This window comes from Haliotis asinina, chromosome 9, assembly GCF_037392515.1.
Source record: "Haliotis asinina isolate JCU_RB_2024 chromosome 9, JCU_Hal_asi_v2, whole genome shotgun sequence".
NCBI classification, from domain to species: Eukaryota; Metazoa; Mollusca; class Gastropoda; order Lepetellida; family Haliotidae; genus Haliotis; species Haliotis asinina.
The window spans coordinates 30,973,499-30,995,172 of record NC_090288.1 but is presented as its reverse complement, the minus strand read 5'-3'; the positions used below and the strand labels follow the sequence as shown (position 1 = coordinate 30,995,172).

General features: G+C 42.2%; 1 protein-coding gene across 1 annotated transcript in view; it reads right to left on the bottom strand.

Annotated features, from left to right (window-relative positions):
* Positions 1–439: 439 nt before the first annotated feature.
* The window catches only part of LOC137296945 (uncharacterized), a 29,619-nt gene continuing 8,384 nt past the window's right edge, over positions 440–21,674 (bottom strand). Inside the window, exons 5-15 of the mRNA XM_067828860.1 lie at positions 16,737–16,897; positions 15,402–15,591; positions 12,321–12,554; positions 10,167–10,466; positions 8,703–8,888; positions 7,857–8,039; positions 6,539–6,709; positions 5,568–5,739; positions 1,663–1,850; positions 826–1,218; positions 440–613 (exon numbers count right to left, since the gene is read on the bottom strand). Of these exons, the coding sequence (XP_067684961.1) occupies positions 440–613; positions 826–1,218; positions 1,663–1,850; positions 5,568–5,739; positions 6,539–6,709; positions 7,857–8,039; positions 8,703–8,888; positions 10,167–10,466; positions 12,321–12,554; positions 15,402–15,591; positions 16,737–16,897 (2,352 nt within the window). The remainder of the gene's footprint in view (positions 614–825; positions 1,219–1,662; positions 1,851–5,567; positions 5,740–6,538; positions 6,710–7,856; positions 8,040–8,702; positions 8,889–10,166; positions 10,467–12,320; positions 12,555–15,401; positions 15,592–16,736; positions 16,898–21,674) is intronic.

The following is a 21,674-nucleotide window of genomic DNA, read 5'->3' as shown; positions in this document are numbered from 1 at the left end:
TGTGAGATTTTTGCAGAATTTTTGTCTCAAAAATAAACAAGTTGTTTAACAATCTGTCATTAAATTATTGATTCGTCATTTGTTATGAGGGAGGAGTGCAGAGAAAGGGACAGCCAGGTGTGCATGAGAGAATGGAGACCGCACAACACAGGTTCATGACAAAAATTACTTTGTCGGCACTTGTGCTGTCTCCATTCTTTCTCGCACACCTGGCTGTCCCTTTCTCTGCACTCCTCCCTCGTAACAAACAGTGAACTGCGTCACTATGTAATGTCAGTTTGTTAAACAACTTTTTTATTCTTGAGGCAAAAAAAACTCAGAGAGTTGGTATGATGTTTTGATTATGACCAGCATTTCATTGAGTTTATGTTTAATAGTTTTCGAGTTACATTGCAGTTCACTGGTCCGCTTTGGAGTCAAACGGACTGTAACATGTTCTTCAGAGTATTGTACAGAGTCTGCTTCTGATGGGGCTCTGTCCGCTGGAGGTGCTTGACTTGCCCATAGCAATCTCCACAGCCTTCACGGCCTGCAACACAGCCTTGGCAGCGCCGTCGATGTCTCCTGTCTGTGCTGCCCGTGCCGCCTCGGCCGTCACCCTAGCTGCGGCCACCTGGATAGGACAGTGCAGGGTATATTAGGGTCTCTGTGTGGGGTGTTGTGGCAGAGGAAGCTTAACAATCCAACAGATGAACTGTTTGCTGATATAGTAGGGCAACGGCAATGATAAGTCTATCTTAAAGCGTGGGTACTATGATCACCTAGCTGCCACAGCAACTTCGTGGAACGGACCCTGGCAGTTCGTCAGTCGATCATCTGACTCACCTGAGCTGCTGACACAACTTCTTTGTACATCTGGCTGCTCTCACACTCCGAGGAGATGAACTCGGCCACAGCACTGGCCATGATGGCCGCCACGAAACCAGATGCTATCCGGGTTGCTTCCTTGACCTCCTCTTCTTCTGACCAAGCAGTCTTCACCGCACCCTTCTCAATAGGCAAGGGTACATCTGCCACATGTGGAACAGGATTGCTATTCTCCATGTGACTCCCTTCAGTGATGGTGTTTTGTGCAACAGGAGTTGTCTCCTCTTTGTCCTCTTTTTTTTGGCTAAGGTCAGGCTTTGGAGTAGCATTAGTTGACGGAGTTCCAGCCGTGGGTGGAGGAGGAGGTGTTTTGTCACCTACTGGTTCCAACTTCCACTTAACCTCTACACTCTATCAAAGCAAGGACGCCCATTATCACTCTGACATTATTCCAGTTTTAATATGCAGTACCCTTGCATTATGGTTAACTAAAGTAACTGATTATATGTATTTTAATTATAGGTTACACAATTTGATAACAATGTACACAACAAACTTTATGTTGTTTTAATGCATATTTGGACGAATTTGTTTATTTCAAGTACAATTAACCTTTTACAATCACCCACAAGAAAAGAAAACTCACTCAAATAACACAATGTAACAATGCATTAAACAAATGTGCAAATATTTAAAGAACTAAGCACTAAATATAATTAATTTAATATAATTACCAAGTAAGAAACTCGAATAGGTATTTGGGCCTAAGAAAACCATAGTTGATCAAATTTTACTTGCAGTAAAAAAAATAAACAACAAAATAAACAACAAAACAAAAACAAAAGATTAACAAACCTTTTTCTTTTTGCTCTTGAGCTTCAATGAGCCCTTGCTGAGGAGTAGCAAGGGGTTAATCTTCACGGCCATCTTCGCGTCTGTGGTGGGCTCCATGATTGTGTTGCTCTCCTCAGACGGGAACACAAGATGCTTCTTGTTTATCACAAACATCAACCAGTCATCGACACAATGCAGAGTTGGGCAGTCTGTAATGGTGAACATAGTCACGATAGACAGATAATGCCTTCTTGACGCAGTATAGTTTTTACATGGTATGTAGTAATACTCGAGCACTATGGTGGTAGGGGGCAGCAAATACAGATTTCACTGAATGTATCTATGTGGGAAATCAGTAAAATGATGCTTTGCCACAAGAGTACCTCTCCAAACCCCCACCCCACTCCCCGAGCCACCCAACAGAGAAAATGAAAACAAAACCCCGTCCTGCATTTACGTGTAATCAAATGAGTCAACCAAGATGCTTCCTGTTTAACACAAACAGGGATCAGCCTGTAAACAAAGGAAACAATCAGTAAACAACGGAGTCACCATGTAAACAAAAGAGTCAACCCATAAACACAGTTGTAAAACAAGTAATCAACCTTTGATTACACAACGCCGTTTAGAAAGTGGTCAAATGCAACATATGTCATGTTTGGGATTTCACTTTCTCAGTAAAGTACATATTCTAGTACCTTTTTGGTTGAGTCCCATCTGGGATTCGAACCCGCACCCTCAGAGTCAGGCACCTAATCGCCAGCACACAAAGTCAGCCGCCTAACCCGCTCAACCAGTGGAAGTCGTGCAACAACAAACCGAAATTTCTAAAGGCTCACAGTCAGTGAGTTAAGTTTCACGCTGCCTTTTGCAATATTCCAGCAATATCACGGCGGAGGACACTAGAAGTGCGCTGCACAAGACCTGGGTCTTCGGCGTGACGAAGACACGCTGCAACCACTAGACTACCCCACCGGGCACTCAAGAGCTCAGGAACAGACCATGAGGTTACATCCTGATAATGGTTACAGGCCGGGTTCCTCAATGTTCGGATTCTGCAGGAGGTAAATTGTAGTGAATGAGTTTAGTTTTACACCGCACTCAGCAATGCTCCAGCTATATGGCGGCGGTCTGTAAATAATCGAGTCTGGACCAGACAATCCAGTGATCAACAACATGAGGATCGATCTTAGGAAGTGGGAACCAATGACATGTGTCAACCAAGTCAGCCAACCTGACCACCCGATCCCGCCAGTCGCCTCTTACGACAAGCATAGTCGCCATTTGTGGCAAGCATGGGTTGCTGAAGGCCTATTCTACCATGGGACCTTCACTGGTCAGGTAAATTGTAACCAGTAAAGAACAGGTGATTCCCTTCATCACTTATACGTTCATACCTTGCGACCATACACAGAGAAAATTATTTCCAAACTCGTTTATTCTTACCTTTTCAAATTTATGACACCATTCTACTGTTTTATCACTCCATAATGCATAAGGAATGAAAGGTTGTTTGAATAATGGTGAATGATTGTTTCCGTGCACGAAATGCATGCTGGGTGTAACAGCTCAGTTGCTCAATGACAGTCCGCTTCACATTTTTTTATGTATAAAATATATACCTCCTCAAAACAATTTTGAAATTTCTGCATTGCGATGTTGGAAAAACACGATTTACCAAGTCACAAACATATAATTTAAGCACTGGAACATCCCCGTATCTCTCAATTCCTTATAAATAACGCACCTTAGCTCTTGCTGGGATAGGAGAGTACTCGTACATTCCCATCAACGCAATCATTTTGTGTGATATCACTTACCGTGACGCTAGGCGTTTTGCTGTGTTCAGCGGCCAGTGGTCAAGACAGTTGTGTGATGTGGTCAGCATGTGTCCACTGACAGGTGCTTATTGGAAATCAATGCTGGTTATCAAGAGACGTGTGATTAGGGAGCTCGGAAGCAGAGTGTGAGACTTGTATCACTAAAGACTCCAGCTTGACTGATAATAAGGCGCTCATCTATTCCTGCTCGGAGAACTCAGAATATTTCAAGGACAGGCTCACGTGAATGATTCATGATTTCTCATCATTTCGTGAATGATCTATGATTTCTTATCAAAAACCGATTTGTCGATCACCTGACGAGACTATTTATAGGCGGCGTTAAAACAAGCGCGTTCATTCACTCACTAACTTTCGTGCTCTGTATTTATGCAGTGCGACCATCTACTCTCAACATTGCTTCGGCATCAGACTTTCTCGTACCTTCATCTAAAACACTTTAATTTCCCAGGTCAGTGCCGCTATAATAAGAGGGTGACAACCAAAGACATATATTCTACATAATATACGTCTTTGATGACAACTTCAAAGACATGGTACCCGCCGCCTTGGTAACGGTCAAACTCTCCGCCGAGAAGCCGTACCGCTGACAATCGTGTGACGTCTTAATATGACGCATGCAGTGAACGGATTTCGAAAACCGTTCGATTTGCTGTTCACCATGTACATGTTTATTTCACCGATGTTCATCAATGTATTTATTGAAACTGGGATAATCTATCCCGTTAGAGTCTCCCTGATTTAAACTACCTTATAAACTGAATCGTTTGCATACTCAACGTTACCATAATTAATCACTTCTTATAGCAGCCTTAAGCGTGTCAGAATATGTTTCAATGATCTTTAAAATCCAGTCGATACGCAGACGCCATTTTGTTTGCATGTTACATAGTGGGTGGCGTTCATAGCAATGAAATAAAATAATATTTTGCAAATTTAACATGGCGCTAAGATTCAGACGTTGCATGCCTCTTCATCAGGTAATAGGTCTGATGTATGTCTCTCTGTAGCAGTGTTATCCCTTGCCTACCTCCTCAAGCGACATGGCTACAGATGCGTACATCAGGCCGTTTTACGCACGAGAGAAGCATGGAACTTATATTTTTACCTACGAGGGCGAAAATACATGTTTCGGAGTTCATATTTTTCATACGATGCTCGAGGTCAAAATATCACTTTGCCATGGTGACGTGACATCACGAACAATGCTATGGCATTTCTTCTGTGACGTTGGGTTCTACATGCGGTAGCTAGTCTATGTACAAAATACATTTGGGTTTATTTTCCTCAATTTGACAATACGGTAATAAACAGAAGACAAAATCCGCGCCCACATTTTCTGTTTACGACAGGAGTGTCTAAATGTTGGTATTTCCCCAAAACACAGTATGGCAAGGGCATTCATATAATATCCTCCATATATTTTGATTACGGAGTAAGGCTCATCAACAACCTTCACTAAATCAAAAAGACTACAACACAACTACCCTAAGTGTCATATGTGTTCAAGGTGCAATCTACAAAATGGTATTGACAAGGCGAGAGATGTAACCTCACCATCATATATAGAAGGCTATAAGTAGGATTTACAGACAGCTGTAGCCTCACCATTGAAGGTGTTGAATAAGACCCCACCTTTGAAGGTGATAAGTAGGACCTACAGGGAGTTATAGCCTCACCTTTGAAGGCTATATATAGAACCTACAGAGAACTATAGCCTCACCTTTGAAGGGGATAAGGAGGACCTACAGAAAACTATAGCCTCACCTTTGAAGGTGACAAGTAGGACCTACAGGGAGTTATAGCCTCACCTTTGAAGGCTATATATAGAACCTACAGAGAACTATAGCCTCACCTTTGAGGGGGATAAGGAGGACCTACAGAGAACTATAGCCTCACCTTTGAAAGGGAAAAGTAGAATCTACAGAGAACTATAGCCTCACCTTTGAAGGTGATAAGTACATGTAGGACCTACAGGGAGCTGTAGCCTCACCCTTGAAGGCGATAAATAGAACCTGAAGAGAAGTATAGCCTTACCTTTGAAGGGGATAAGTAGGACCTAAGTACTGAGAGCTACAGCCTCACCTTTGAAGGGGAAGAGAAGCTGTAAGTCGATCTCTCTCTCTACCTCACCATCCTTGAAGGTGTATTTCTTGTCGGCCAGCCAGTAGGACAAACACTTCAGCAAGGACACCATCGGCTCACTCTCCACCTTCTCCTCGTGGTAGAACTGATGGCCCAGCGGAAGGATGACCATCTAGGTAACAGATACACAGTCAGTGACGGTTTGATTTTAGTTTGCTTGTTAAAGTGAGTGAGGTTAGTGTTACGCCACACTCAGCAATAGTCCAGCTATATGGCGGCGGTCTGTAAATAGTCGAGTCTGGACCGACAATCCAGTGATCAACGGCATGAGCATGGATCTGTGTGACTGGTAACCGATGTCATGTGTCAACCAAATGAGCGAGCCCGATCCCGTTACTCTTACGACAGGCAAGCATGGGTAGCTGAAAACCTATTCTACTCTGGATCTTCACTGTCTTTGCTTGTTAGCAGCAGTAGGGTAGCTTAGTGTTGAAAACGTTTGCTCCAAAAGGCCCAGGTTCGAATCCCCCTTGCTGGGAAAGATTTTTTGTATCTCATTCCTGCTTCCCTGGTTATGATGAAACTGGAATTGTACTAAAACACTCTCAAAGGTTGGTGTTCAACACCGCACTCAGCAGTATGTCAGCTATATGACAGCGTTCTGTAAACAATCGAGTCTAGACAAATTGTTTGATGATGAGTCAAATGTTGGTGAGTTGGTGAGTCAAAAATGAAACATACAAGTTTATGGATGACAACTTCTTGTATATTGCATATCGTGTTCTATGAAATAAACAAGAAGTTGTCATCCATAAATTTGTATGTTTCATTTTTGATTTTGGACAAGCATCCAGTGACGAGTATTAATGGACAGAATCGGGATGCGAGGTCATGTGTCAACCTCACCACCTGCTCCGTTAGTCGCTTTTCAGAGACCTTACCCCACTGAAATGAAGAAAAGACAAAGTCACCTTGTAGAAAAGTCCGGGCCAGAAGTTGAGGAACTTGTTCAGAGACAGCAGGAACGGCGATAATGACACCCACAGTAGCTGTACAGCAGAGTCTTCCTGCCCGGGCTCGTCAGCGTTCACCCGGCAGCTGATGTTGAACTGGGTGTTGTCATGTTCTGCACAAACTATGGCCTACAATAGGAACGCGGAAACATCTGTGAGCCATGTTAGATATGACTATCCTCTTTTGTACTTCTGTGAGCCATACTAAATATGACTATCTTCTTTTGTACTTCTGTGAGCCATACTAAATATGACTATCTTCTTTTGTACTTCTGTGAGCCATACTAAATATGACTATCTTCTTTTGTACTTCTGTGAGCCATACTAAATATGACTATCTTCTTTTGTACTTCTGTGAGCCATACTAAATATGACTATCTTCTTTTGTACTTCTGTGAGCCATACTAAATATGACTATCTTCTTTTGTACTTCTGTGAGCCATACTAAATATGACTATCTTCTTCTGTACTTCTGTGAGCCATACTAAATATGACTATCTTCTTTTGTACTTCTGTGAGCCATACTAAATATGACTATCTTCTTTTGTAGGCCCATGAAGCATGTTAAATATGACAATCGTCTTTTGTACTTCTGTGAGTAATGTTAGATAAGACAATGTTCTTTTGTACTTCAGGCCAACAGGCACATAAACACAAAAATACAAAATGTAAACTATTTTGGTATTTGACATACTACTTTTACTCAAACAGGATTCTCTTTGATTGTTTATATAACACAGTCTTACATAGCTTGTTTGGGGTTATTTTCTTTAAACACGTTTCAATATAATTTGTATTCAGCTTAATTAAACGGTAGAGATAGAATGATTGACATGTATTGATCCATGAAAACACAATGCCATGTAGAAAATGGTCAAATGTAACATATCTCACTACTGGAATTACACTTTCTCAGTAAAGTGCATAGTTTAATCCGTTTGTTGGGTTGAGTCCCTTTGGGATTCCAACCTACACCCTCAGAGCCATGCATCTAATCGGCAGCACAGAAAGTGTAATTCCTAAATATGTTTCAAGTATAGTGTCGCATGTAAATATAATAGCCTCAACTTGAAAATGAGTTATCTAGACATCCTGTTAACATTGCTGCGGTGATATTAATAAAAGCGTTATGAAACTAAACTCACTCATTAACATGAATATCTTTCGGAAAAGGAAATACAGTATATGTAAGCATTATTACTTCCATTTCAGAGCCAGTTGTGAAAAAGTGAAAGTCGACGTTTACCGAAGGCTACCCCTTGTCAGTATAACGTACCTCCCCAACCCTCTGCAGCACCCCATATTTCCACATGTGCCTGTAGGAGCTGGTATCTTGACCCACGTACTGGCAGTGTGCCAACAGCTGTTTGGCCACGCCCACGGGTAGACCGGTGGGGAAGACGTAGCCGATGGTGATCTGTAAGTCTCCCTTGAAAGGCTTGGGCGTCCAGTTGAGTTGCTGAGGAACATGCATCAGACAGGTTATTCGTTATAAGAAGACAATTGCTAAACCACACGTCACAAATCTACCTTAAATGTTACATATACAGTTATATATACATTTACAACGAACACGTTTCATAACGAACTCACGGATATAGCGAAGTGTTAATTTTCCTGTATGCTTTGGTCGAAATGCGAATGGTTAGAATGAACAAAAATCAGTGGTCCTTTGGGTCAGATATAGCCGAAGTTTACTGTAATCCAGTTATATTAAGGACAATAGCACAGAAATGACCTTCACACATTGTACCCTCGTTATACATTTGGTGCCGTTTACTTGACTCGTTGGCTTGTTGTTTTACGCCGCACTCAGCAATATTTCAGGCGTATTGCGGCGGTTTGTAACTAACCGAGTCTGAACCAGACGATGCAGTGATCTACAGCGCGGGAAATTCTCGAAAAAGGATTTCAGTCTTAGCCACACACAGGTTAAATTGTTATTTCCAAATTTCACGAATAGTCCGCTTTACATAGTTTCATTGATTGTAGGCATGATAAACAATCTGAAAATATGATAAACCCAGTTTCCTTGGAATGTTTAATAACCCTAAGTCAATTCTGGCTTCACCGGCACTACAAAACATGGCTTCAGATCACCCGATGTGTTGTCAGTACTCACTGGTCGGTTGTTGGGGAGCAGATCCAGGAGGACTGCATACAGACAGCGTTGTACAGACAAGTGGGGGTAGTACGGGAGGGCTAGACCCTCACAGTTAGTCTTGCTGTTACAGTAACAGATGAACAACCCCAGGTAGGTGAACACTCGCACTAGGTGCATGATCTGGTCCTCGTACAGGATGCTCTCCTGGAACATTGGGCAGTGGTCATGGTTTGTCATAAGGCATTTCTGTCAACATAAGGCATTGCTGTCAGTATAGGGCAGTGGTCATGGTTGTGTCAGCGTAAGGCATTGCTGTCAACACAAGACAGTGGTCATGGCTGTGTCAACATAAGGCATTGCTGTCAACGTAAGGCAGTGGTCATAGCTGTGTCAACATAAGGCACTGCGTCAACGTAAGGCTGTGGTCAAGGTTTGTCAACATAAGGCATTGCTGTCAACATAAGGCAGTGTTGTAACTGTCAACATAAGTCAGTGGTAAATGCTTTGTCAACATAAGGCAGTGTCACTACCGTCAACATCAAGCAGTGTCAGTGTTGTCAACATAAGGCAGTGTCATTGCTGTCGGCATCGAGAAGTGTCAGTGTTGAAAACCATAAGGCAGAGCCATAAATGTCAACATCGGGTAGTGTCACTGTTGGCAACATAAGGCAGTGTCATTGCTGACAACATCAAATAGTGCAAGTGTTGCCAACATAAGGCAGTGTCATTGCTGACAACATCAAATAGTGTAAGTGTTGCCAACATAAGGCAGTGTCATTGCTGACAACATGAAATAGTGCAAGTGTTGCCAACATAAGGCAGTGTCATTGCTGACAACATCAAATAGTGTAAGTGTTGCCAACATAAGGCAGTGTCATTGCTGACAACATCAAATAGTGTAAGTGTTACCAACATAAGGCAGTGTCATTGCTGACAACATCAAATAGTGTAAGTGCTACCAACATAAGGCAGCGCCGTCACTGTCAATATCAAGCAGTGTCAGTTTTGTTAACATAGCACATTTTCAGCCTGTTTTCTATAAGACTTGAACGTTCAAGATCACACTTAGACATATGGCAGTACAGAAAAGGAAACAAGTTTCACTTCCTACAGTCTCTTTTGTTTTTTGATTGATGTCGTTTAATGCCGTATCTGGCAATATTCATACAACTATATGTCGGTGTATAATAACAAGCCTGGACCAGACAATCCAGTGACAAACACCATATGTATCGTTCTACGCAACTGGGATACGATGACACGTGTCAATCAATTCTGCGAGTCTGACCACCTAAGCCCTTCAGTCGCCTCTTACGACAAGCATAAGTTATTGTCACATCCCCGCCTTACATGTATAGGAGCGATGGGTAATGACCGGAGACGATAATGGAATGAGGTAATGTTTCATAGATCACTAACACCCTGTTACAGCCAGGAAATAAGATAATATAATATAAGTTCTCAAAAGTCACACCAGCTCACCTGCCACAACAATGGGAGAAGAGACTCCCTAATTAGGCCTTCGCGAGGTATCGACTCCAGCACCTTGCACAACACCTGAGGATCTGGTCGCTTGAAGCCGGAATCTTTAGGCCAGAACCTGCACGACTCGAACCTGAAGGCTTTCTTGTCGTCGTCAACGAGGCAGCAACACACAGCATTGGCGAGGACGCCGGGATGAACACAGATAAACCGGCCCGTCCCCGCGGTCGGGATGTTGGAAGTGGGCTTGTCGGGAGTGTTGGACAGGGATGGAGTCATTTTGAAATCGAGCAGACCTCCCTGTAACGTGGACAAAATTTGCTAGGAATTAGTCATCATACTTGGTGATGTTTACACTAAACCGCAAAAATAACGTCACTCCCTTTTTGAAATTGGTAATTGAAACACATGTAAATAACATGACAATTGTGGGAAGGATTTCACAATTGACATGTTTGATCCTCAATACGTAAAGATGAATATTAGACAGCTACAAGTTAAAATGACGACAGGTGGGGCGAGAGTGCAATCCTAAAGTCGATAACGTGTATGGCCTGAACAGCGGCAAACCGTCTGTACATGGAGTGGATGAGACGGTTGATGTAGGCCATAGGAACTTGTACCCAGACTCGGTGATACGTGCCTGAGAGAGCTCAACTGCAGTTGTCGGTCATGGCCACATATTATAACATCAGAGCATCCTCTGAATCTCGTCCCACAAGTATTCTATCGGGTTTACGTCTGGACCGAGGGTAGGTCATTGAAGGGTTTGTATGCCGTGTTGACGGAGAAAGTTTCTAGATGCTCTGGCAGTATTGTGACGCCCGTTGTCCGGCTGGATGACGTGGCTGGAAAACGTGACGACCAAAATGTGGCACGACGAAGGGCCTCAGCGTTTGATCAATGTAACGGACAGATGTTACACCATTTCCTCTACCAGGTCCGATATTCTGGAACACCTACCTTGTGACTGAGAGTAATAACACCCAACACCATTATGTTCGGACTGTTTCCGGGACACAACCATCTGCAAAACGCTCCCCGCGTCGTCACCACACTCTCACTCTGCCATCATCCGTCGAGACGCAATGCCGGCTTTCGTCGGAGAAGACTACAGTTCGCCACTCCCGGTAACGCCAATTCCGATGATGTTTGACCTAATGGAGACGAGCATGACGATTTCCACCTGAAACGCCTCTGCACTTTGTCGGAGTTGATAGTCTCTGGTGACTGCCAATGGTTGTCCGTGCAGTTTCCGTAGCCCAAGAGAAACGATTATGCAGATGATGACGGCCAATCTGCCGATTTTGACTCCACTTTTGTCCAAGGGGTCTTCCACTGTACTGGCCCCTTTGCTGCAGGCGGCATATTGTACGAACATGAACAGAAACATCATTTGCAACAGTCTGGCCAGCATTCAGTCTTCCTATAACATGGTCCCACTGTTCCTTTTAATAATCGTGGCATGTCACTACTGTCGAACGGTGCATGTTCGGTGGCTCTTCTTATAGGGATGACACCTCGGGATGCACATGTATTGTCATTTTTATGAAAAACGCACAAAAAACTGGTCCCATCATAACATTTGTAACTTCGTTTCGACGACATGCTTCTGTATCAAATACAGCATATGAACCCAAATCTCTTGAACATTGCCTACGAACCAGGTCTAGCTAACATGTAAAAAGTGAAAACAAATAATGAAAATTAAGATGAAACATATTTTTGGAAGGATGACGTTTCTTTTGCGGATCAGTATACATGCACTGGAGGTTGTTTATTGTTTGGGAAAGCCATACACATTTCAAGACATGAAGAGGGCCTCCATCGAAGTCTTCGTAAAGACCATGGAAGCCTCTGCTGACCCAACCAACTTGCTACAGACACTTTCTCATCGACGTAAGTGAAGGTATCATCTGTGCGGATGATACAGTTTTAGACTGGACACCAACAACTATCCATAATCGGGTAACTCATCATTTGTGTAAGATGGTAAGGACCCAAAACAAATGGTAGAATGGCTTCCGAAACCCGAAAAAGTATTAATGTCAGCTTATAACGTCAAACACTTAAATGCTTAAAATATCAGCGGTTTATGTTCGTGATTATACTGAAACCCATAATTTTAAAAAAAATGTGTATAATAAGACTCACAATTGTTTGAAGGAAAGCAGTATCTTCCTCGAGCGTGTCATCGCCATCAGGACTGAGCTGATTGGCTATATCTCGAAACTGACCCCATGTCAGCAGAACGAGATCTCGTTCTCGTAGCTTCAGAATCTCGTCATACAAGGCTATCGTGCTCGGTTTAATGGTCCGATCCAGGTGTGGGAACTGAACCGGGTCCAGAGCTGTTTGGAAGATGACCGTTTTCAGTTCATCGATACCCTAAATGAGAAGTAAAATAGTTTATAAAACTAACGCTTGCACCCAAGAACAACGAGAAACGCCAAGTTGACACAAGACCCGTGAGTGGCATTTAGAAATTGGTATGGTGAACAGAAACACCTTTTTTTATGGAAAGACAGCTTCTGTATTGCAATGGATGTGGCGTTTCTGTGTAGATGCTAACTATTGCAATAATGAAGTCTATCCATAAAAAATATTATTTCTCTTTAAGACCCAAGGGGTTCATCAGGTTGTTTTCATTCCATTTCAGTGGTTCGTTTATTTTTACGCAACAAAGTTAATCTAACAAAGAATCTGCCCTGACAAGCTTTAACATACCACTAAATTAATTATACCAGCGATACGACCTTTATCATGTATGCATTTCTTATATCTCCAACCTCAACCTCCTTAACCACCTCAACAAACATCATCAACCACCACCACGGGCCATACATAATCAACGGTCCCTTAAACAGAACAACGTTAATGCGTTAACCTGATCCGCACCATCCCCTGCCTTGTCACCCGCTGGATATTCACAAGTGAAATGGAGAAACGTTTACGCCATCTGAATCCATGTAGGGGTAACCTAGTGGTTGAAGAGTGAGTGAGTGAGTGAGTGAGTGAGTGGGTCCCCACAATAGTGTGAAGCCCATTTCTGATGTCCTCTGTCTTGATATTGCTGGAATATTGCTAACTGTGGTGTAAAACTAAACGCACCCAATCCCTTCTTTCAGCGCAGACCGAGTTAGCGGCATCGTCAACTATTAACAGGTTAGCTAGCTTTTGTGCTTCTCCATCTCCGGTTAACACATATCACTGTTTGTCGATGCAGTCTCTGCTGACTGCTAGGCTGCACAAAACGGAATGCGAAACTGAACGCACAGCTACCATGATCCTGAAGTCTCTGGTACTCATGAAAGCACTGAGTGAAGCTACATGCACTAGTGTCAGTGCTTTGAAAGGTTTGTGAGTCTGAGTTTTGTACACACAGTGTTACTAGCATTTATATAGAGTATGTCGATGTATATCAGCACTTCTACCAGGCTCTTTCCAACATTGATCAAAGGGCGTGACAGAGAGTGGTCTCGGGCTGTATCAGGTGTTGACCAGGTATGAGCTCAGCCTAGAGGGATGGACGTTACTGATTGTCAGGTCGCTACCTTTCTCAGGCCGCCCTTCTGGACAGCTCGACAAGGCTTTCTGAGGTCGATGATGATGATTTGGAGATTTTATGTGCGCTTTCCGACATAATGTGTATCTCGCACACGATGTTGACTTCATTCACGGCACCGTTTATATATACTCATAAGACACGAATAAGGGAACACCTGAAAGTGCAAATGTCCCTTTATACTTTTCCGGGTTTCTTCAAATCTTTGTATAGCATTGTGGGTGAAATTCTGGAAAAGAATGAAAGAACGCTTGTGCTTTCAGGCATTCCCTTATTAGTTTCTATGAGTATAGTTGGGTATGGTTGCATTTTGTGACAATGTCCATGCCGCTAAAAAATCCTTTATCATCCGGTGATAACATGTGTCCAGTGAGTAAATTTCACGTCCGCTTGGGGATCACAACTGAGAGCCGACTAAATCAACCGACGACACTGCCAGACAGTATCTGTCCAATTGGTGATCCTCGAATCGTTAAGTGGTCAGAGACCGGTACAAAGCTGAATCGCCAAAATCCCCTGTTCAGCAACTGACCAATCGGTGACCTTATAAGCCTCCACCAGGGCCTCATTTCACGAAGCACTAAGGTGATCGTAAGTCATTAATGTCTAGCTTATATTTGGCCTGCTATGGAACTGCGGCGTCCGTAAACTGCCTGTTGCTTCATTTCCGCGCTGCCACCGGCGACCGTACGATTTTCATACCATTCTACGGTCAATAGTGTCAAACATCGAAGTTTGACAAATGTGAAAAATCTTAAGCCCGTAGCCCATTGCGGAGGCACTATTTTTAAAACTAATGGATCGTAGGATCGAGCGATATCCGTACAGCCATCGCACGAATCTCGCAAGATCTACGCACGATTTCTGTGCAGCCTCCATGCAGGCTTGCCTCGGCCTGTCCCCAAGCACAGGCAAACTGTAGCGCAAATGGGGTTGCGCAGCGGAGAGAGTATGACCAGTCCTATATGCGAGCAAAGCGAGCAAAGGTTGGCAACGCACTTCCCTCGCTTCGGTTGAAAACAATATTTGTTCATGTCAAAATAAAATATCGCTGCCATCAAAGGTACTCCCATTTCCTAACTAGGTTGTGCTCTCAGAATTCCCTCCCTATATTTAATAATGACTCACGTGAAATATGTTTTATTCAACATTTTAAGCGCAACTCGTGGTACATCGAACCGTTCTTCGCCTCCCCTCCCATTACCCCTGCCAGCTTCCGGTTCAACGCTGTGAATGTCGTAGGGCTGCGAACGTTTTGTGGAATAGGGCCCTGAGGTGCACTTAACACATGGTTTACAAATGGTACATCAATACAAGCTTCTTCAGATTGCTTATCGGCAGCTATAAATCATTTCTCCATATGAGTGATTCTTTTCTTGTTCTGAAGCGGCCGTAACCTTGTCAGTTTCTGTCAGACGTGGTCACTGTGAGTTGAAGTGTGAGTGAGTTTAGTTTTACGCCGCGACCAGCAATATTCCAGCTATATGACGGCAGTCTGTAATAATCGAGTCTGAACCAGACAATCCAGTGATCAACAACATGAGCATAGATCGGCGCAATTGGAAACTTTAGTTTAGCGGATTCTTTAGTTCCCTTGGATGGTCATCTAACAAATGTCTGCAATCATGTTTCCAAAGTGTTTGGACCTTGTAACAAACGTTACACGTTACCTGGCCGTCTAATGAGCTGACATCGTACACTTTGGTTGTGACGTCCTTGACCTTCATGAGGATGGCTTCACAAACCTCTATCTGAGACTTGACGACAGGGTAGGTGTCGCAGTGCCGCTGACGCGTGTCGTTCTTCTTGTTCTTGTTCGCCGACTCTGGTTCTTTGGCGTGCGCTTCTCGAGACAACAGCCTTCAAGAAAACAGTCGGACATACTCATCATCCCTGGATCATTACTTAAAGAGAAACAAAACTCAGACATTTAGTCGTCCATTTTTTCAGCCCGCAGAATTACCGGTTGCCAGTTAGCACCAACGACTCAAACAACTTGTTTTGGGACCAGGGGCTCTTTTCACGAAGCAACCTTTACTAAGGTTAACCTTAGTTCCCATTCCTTAGCATTGCACTAAGGTTATCGTAATGACCTTAGTGCTTTGTCAAAGGATGCCCAGGGCGTACATTTTCGAAGCTTTCTTAGCGTTAGGATAGTCGTAAGCTAATGTCAATGTATGGCGCTTAAGACTATCTTAGAGCTAAGAGAGCTCCGAAAATCTAAGCATGAAAATGGAGGAATCATCCCGAATTAACACATTTGGTTGGGTCATGCTTACCAAACCATTCCAATTTGTAGATGTGTAGATGTGAGTAACGTGTATGTAGAATTCTATACTTTAGTATACAGCAATTATATGGACGTGTTATTTTTGTAACAATGTCCTGAAAACAGCGAAACAGTTACGACTTCCCATCGTTCCAAGCTGTTGTTGATGGCAGTACCAGGATTTCCTAGACTATACACAAGAACTCATTAAAGTTCGCCTCTGTCCCAGGTGTCGGGATATATAGCAATCTGTATTTTGTGTATCTGGAGTAATTATTCAATGCACAATACCGATGTTCACAGATGGTTTTGCGCTTTAATTATGTATGCAATATTCAACAAAAACCTTTGTTGGCTTGGCTGTAAATCATTATTGTATGTCAATTGTTATGCGGCATCTTCTCATCCTTCGATCCTCTGTTTGGTGTCATTTTGTGTAGCGCAGCGAGAACAGCGCTGAACACAAGTAAAACCTATTGAATTTGTAATCCGTAATAAGCAAGTTTGCATCCCGCGAAGAAACCACCGATCCGTTATTTCTAAGCTTTCGATGTTGGATTTTTGTTTCCCTTTTATAACCTCATATTTCGAATTCAATCAAATAAAGCAGCGGTTGTCTTATTACAAATTAGTTACTTAGTATAGTTATGTGACCGTTTTATATTTCACTTGAGATAGTCAATAACGTTATTTATTAACTATTATTTATTATTTATTAACTATTATCTGATCTCACTTGAGTTCGTCTATCTCCTTCAGGATATAGAACCTCCAGTTGTCCAGGCTCCTCCTCAGGGAGTCGAGAATCTGTTCCCCTGAAGGCAGAGTGGCACGGTTCCCGTCAGGAGGAGATTTGTCCGCCTTTGTACTCGCAATGATCACAGTACTTCCCGGAGCCTGTTGAATATTCATGTTACAGAGATTGTAGACACAGCGAGTATACGTCTTGCAGAACTTCTGCCTACAGCTACACAAAGCCTTAAGAACAGTCAAAGGTTTGTACTGGCGATCACAGTGTTTCCTGGAGCTGTTGAATAGTCATTGGTTGAATACACAACGAGTATACGTCTTACAGTGTTCATTCCCATTATGACTACTCCCAGTTTGACTACTCGTCCAATACACAACCTGTTCCAGTCGTGTGTTTTTCAATTACTACCTCTCTCCTATCCACCAAGTAACCTGTTCCTGAAACGCTTATAAACAATTATACCGTACCAAGTTCATATACTATTTATTCAGCTACATAGTTACATGTAATTACATTGGCCAAAATTGTGCAAGAGTTTAAATATACACAATTAAGTAAAACTTAAGACATCGATCTAGAGAATCGGTCCCGTTGAGACAATATAGCTGTCTATGGAATCTCAGATAAGTCTGGTGATGAGGGAGAATCTATGAAGGACTGTGATTCTGTAGTGAGGGATGAGTTAGAGGGTAGGTAAGCTGGAGAGAGAGAGAGAGAGAGAGAGAGAGAGAGAGAGAGAGAGACAGACAGAGGGAGAGAGAGAGAGAGAGTGGAGAATGCACATGCAGGTTCACATACTGGAATAGAGAGAGAGCACAGGGTGGGTAAGGAGAAGGAAGGTGGTAAGCCACGCCCATCGTGGAGATGAGTGATATCCTCTACAGAGCCAGGAGCAAGCTAAAGCAGCCCAGTGTGAAGATCAGGGAGTACTACAGCTTCACAGAGAGGAAGAACAGGAGAAAACGGATTCCTCTCATGGTAAAGGCACGGGAGAATGGATCACAGGCATATCTTCGCTTTGATAAACGTCTTGTTGGAGGTGTCCTCTATGATACTGATATGCAGACAAATAGACTGACTAGAACCCAATTGGGAGCAGGCCATGCCCTGTGAATGATAAATCAACACAACCTCCCTTAACTAACTTCAGTATATTTTTATGGAACTGCCCGTCTTTAGAGAGACATCTCGATGACACATCTGTTATTGAGCATCGCAGACAATACACGTTGGTTGGTGTATGTGAGACCTGGTTGTATTCACCTGAGGATTATACCATGCTTCAGTCAACTCACAATGGTTTCACTGTTTACAGCGATAAAGGCAAACATGGTGGAATTGGTTTGTCAACAGCAGTGTTCATGCCGGTGTTAAAATAATATACACAGATGTTAAGGACGCAATATATCTCTTACCAGATCATGAATATTTTAGTCTAGATTCAGATTTATTTTTCAGGTTTTCAATTTATCACCTGAAAAACTGTGCATTACAAGGGAAAAACAACAGTGTCTAGAAGATCTGGAAAACACCTTAATCGACATTTTCTGTTACTATGATGCTGGTGTTCTTACAGGACAGGAGAAATATAGATTTTATTTCAGGTGATAACGCAACAGACATGCCTTGGGACGAGTGGAATGACAGTGATAACGTCACATAATCTAGAAAGAACAAGGATAAAGAGGTAAATAGTTTTGGAGCACGGTCACTGCACTAATGTAAAACATCTGGTATTCACATCTTCAGATAGCCGTCATATATTTGCGTGTCTGGAAGAATTTACCTGGTGCAAATAACGGTATAAGTAATGTGGACTATGCAATTGCAAGTACAGCTCTGTTTGGAAAGATTACGTATTATGGAACGAAATAAAAGCACAGAAGAGGAAAAATACTACAAATATTATAAAAGCAACACAGTGGAAAGATTATTTCAAAACATTGCTAACCCGACTACGCAGAAGAAAATGGACGACGATATTTCCGTACATGATATCTCAATCACCACAAATCTCCAGGAACTGATGGCATTACAGCCCAAATATTACAGAACTCGATTTCTCGATTACTGCTCTCACATTACTGGAATCGTTTCATCAATCACTGTTGAGAGGTTATTTCCTAAAAAGCCGGTGTGAAGCGATTATATGCCCTCTGTACAAGAAAGGGACTGACATTAACAGTTATCGAGGAATATCTTTAATTTCTATCACAGGAAAAGTGTTAACTAAAATTCTCGTTTTACGCGACATGTATTCGAAGTTAAAATCATGTATTCGTATTAAAATGGTCTCACAGATATTTTCTCATGTTCTATCGGCATCCGTCAAGGACGTATGCTGAGCCCGTTATTGTTTTCGTTTTATGTAAATGAGCTGATGACAAAACTTAACCATTTTCAGTGTAGATAGATATTCATCACATAAGAAGCGCCTAACATCTGGTCGTTCTTAAACGTAGGTGACATCGCTACTTCTGCAGACTCAGTTGGAAGATTACAGCAACAAATCGATTGTGTAGGCAGGTTCTGTGTAAAATTGGGACTGAGCTTTGACCTTTGTTGTTTTTAAAAAGGGAGGAATATTTCGGAGTTACGAAAGGTAGTACTACAACAGCCAACAAATACAAACTGTTTCAAGTTACAAATATCTTAAACTTATATGGACTAACACGTTACATGTATTATCACGCCAGGCAGAAACGTCATATCTACTTAATCGTTAAACCTACACAGAATACATTTATTGAACTGATGTCCTCTGAATGTAAATGTGAACTTTTATCTTATAAAAATTTGTATTGTTGCATTTAAGCAGCAGCCATCATAAACTTGATGCCCACGTATGACCCATTTTCGTGTAACGTTTTTCATTCCCTATATAAAATATGTTGTCATTAACCTATGTTCTGTGGGCCAATGGCCTTAAACCTAAAAAAATAAAACACTTCACATAGTAAGTGAATTAAGAAGTCATTGTGCTGTGTAATATTTTGAACCAGGGGCAGAGAAAGCGATAAAGACTTTGTAAACACTATGATGGGTCCGCCATTCACAGCTCATTGAAACTCCGGCACTTCTATATGGTTGAAACATATTTTTTGTGTCAAAGCTGAAGCCTGGATGGGCGAACAAGCCTAGTGGCTTATTTGAACGCCGTCCCAATACATTTTTCCAATAGCTGAATCATTATAATATGATTACGGACTATGTGCTTTATGGTGTTGGTTATACCTCGCAACAAAACGAGCTGCCGCGGAAGGTCAAATGACAAATGTATATAACAACATGTCGCGCATTGAATTTATATGTAGATGTGATGATCACTGGAAGTGCCTGCTTTTAGAAATAAACTGTTACTATTTGTTCAGTTACCCAAGGCGCCGTTACCGTATGAATAGTTTTAACATTGTGTCCTTGAATATGAAAACATACATTTTGAAAGTTCCAACATCTAAACAGTCAGTGAATAACGCCGTCATTATAAGGACCACGTGGATACTTGAATGTTTCCGTTATATGTCGATTATGTCTGTCTGCGTTTAGATCACTGCAGCCAATCTCCAGACGAGAATAGATGATTTAATACAATCTCGTTTGAAAATTTTAACCAAAGTAATTGCGAGTTTCGTTGGGTTTACCATAGTTTTAAACTGATTCAGTGATACAGCGGTAAGAGCTCCCTCGGGCAATAAATTCCACGACATTATCGCGCTCGATAAAAATGATATTAATATTTTTGCGTTCTAAAGTTAATATTTTTGACGGAAGTTACAGGGAATATGTCCAGTTGTCAAAACAATCAACCTGAATTATAAGTTCTCAAACTTTACATCGGAGTAGAGGAGTTTTTCCAAATATCAAAACAAATAATGAATGTTTACAAGATCCTCGATTCACTTGGCTTCTACTAATTATAGGCAGGCCGTGGGAGTTTCCCTTATAGGTTTTATTCAAAGAGCAGGCAACCTGAGAGTAATCAGCTATACAGGTGCAGAACATTATTAAGTGTAGGAGTGCTCCATTATTTGTTTAGGTTCATAAGTCAAACTGGGAGTAGTCAAACTGGGAGTAGTCATGATGGGAAGATACCTCTTGCAGAACCTCCGCGTATAGGTACGTACCGAGTTATTAATGGTCTAAGATTCACAGCTGAGTGCTGGTATTGTATTGGGATGTGCGATTTTCCCAGCCATGCTATAAGAGCGCTCAGCCAATCAAAAATGGAAATTTATACGTGAGGTAAGATAATGAATATTATATCACAGATATGGCACATATGTGTGACAGCGACACATCAAATACATCACATGGGTATTCTACAGTGACATCGGTGTTATGTCTGCATAATCACAGCCATATAACATTTCATTCACGGCCACTGGACAATACTTTATGACCCACAATGACCACCCGACCCCGTTAGTGCTTCCAATGACAAGAATGGGTTGCCGAAAAGCAATTCTAACCCGGATATTCTCGGGTAAGTAGTAGTAGTAGAAGAAAAGAAAACGTAGTAGTAGTAGTAGTAGTAGTAGTAGTAGTAGTAGTAGTAGTAGTAGTAGTAGTAGTAGTAGTAGTAGTAGTAGTGTTGTCATGGGTTTCCACAAGAAAAACAACGTCACAGTCTGCTGCTTCGGTCTACTCGCTCTCCTGGCATGTCGCCAACTGAGCATGCCTGGTCATTCCCGGAAACAGGTTCTTCAGATCCTTAAAGAGGGGTGGCGTAGAGTTATCTGCGCGTTATCAGGCGTCTGACATTCACAGCACGACACTACGATGAGATCTATATTGAAGCCAGTCATGGACAGCCGAAATCGCATTTGTTGAAAGTTCCCTTTCTAATGATTGAGATGGGATCGAAACCTCTCTCGCTTTATGGCATTCCACCGATTTTGTTTTTAACGCTGATCTGATTAAACT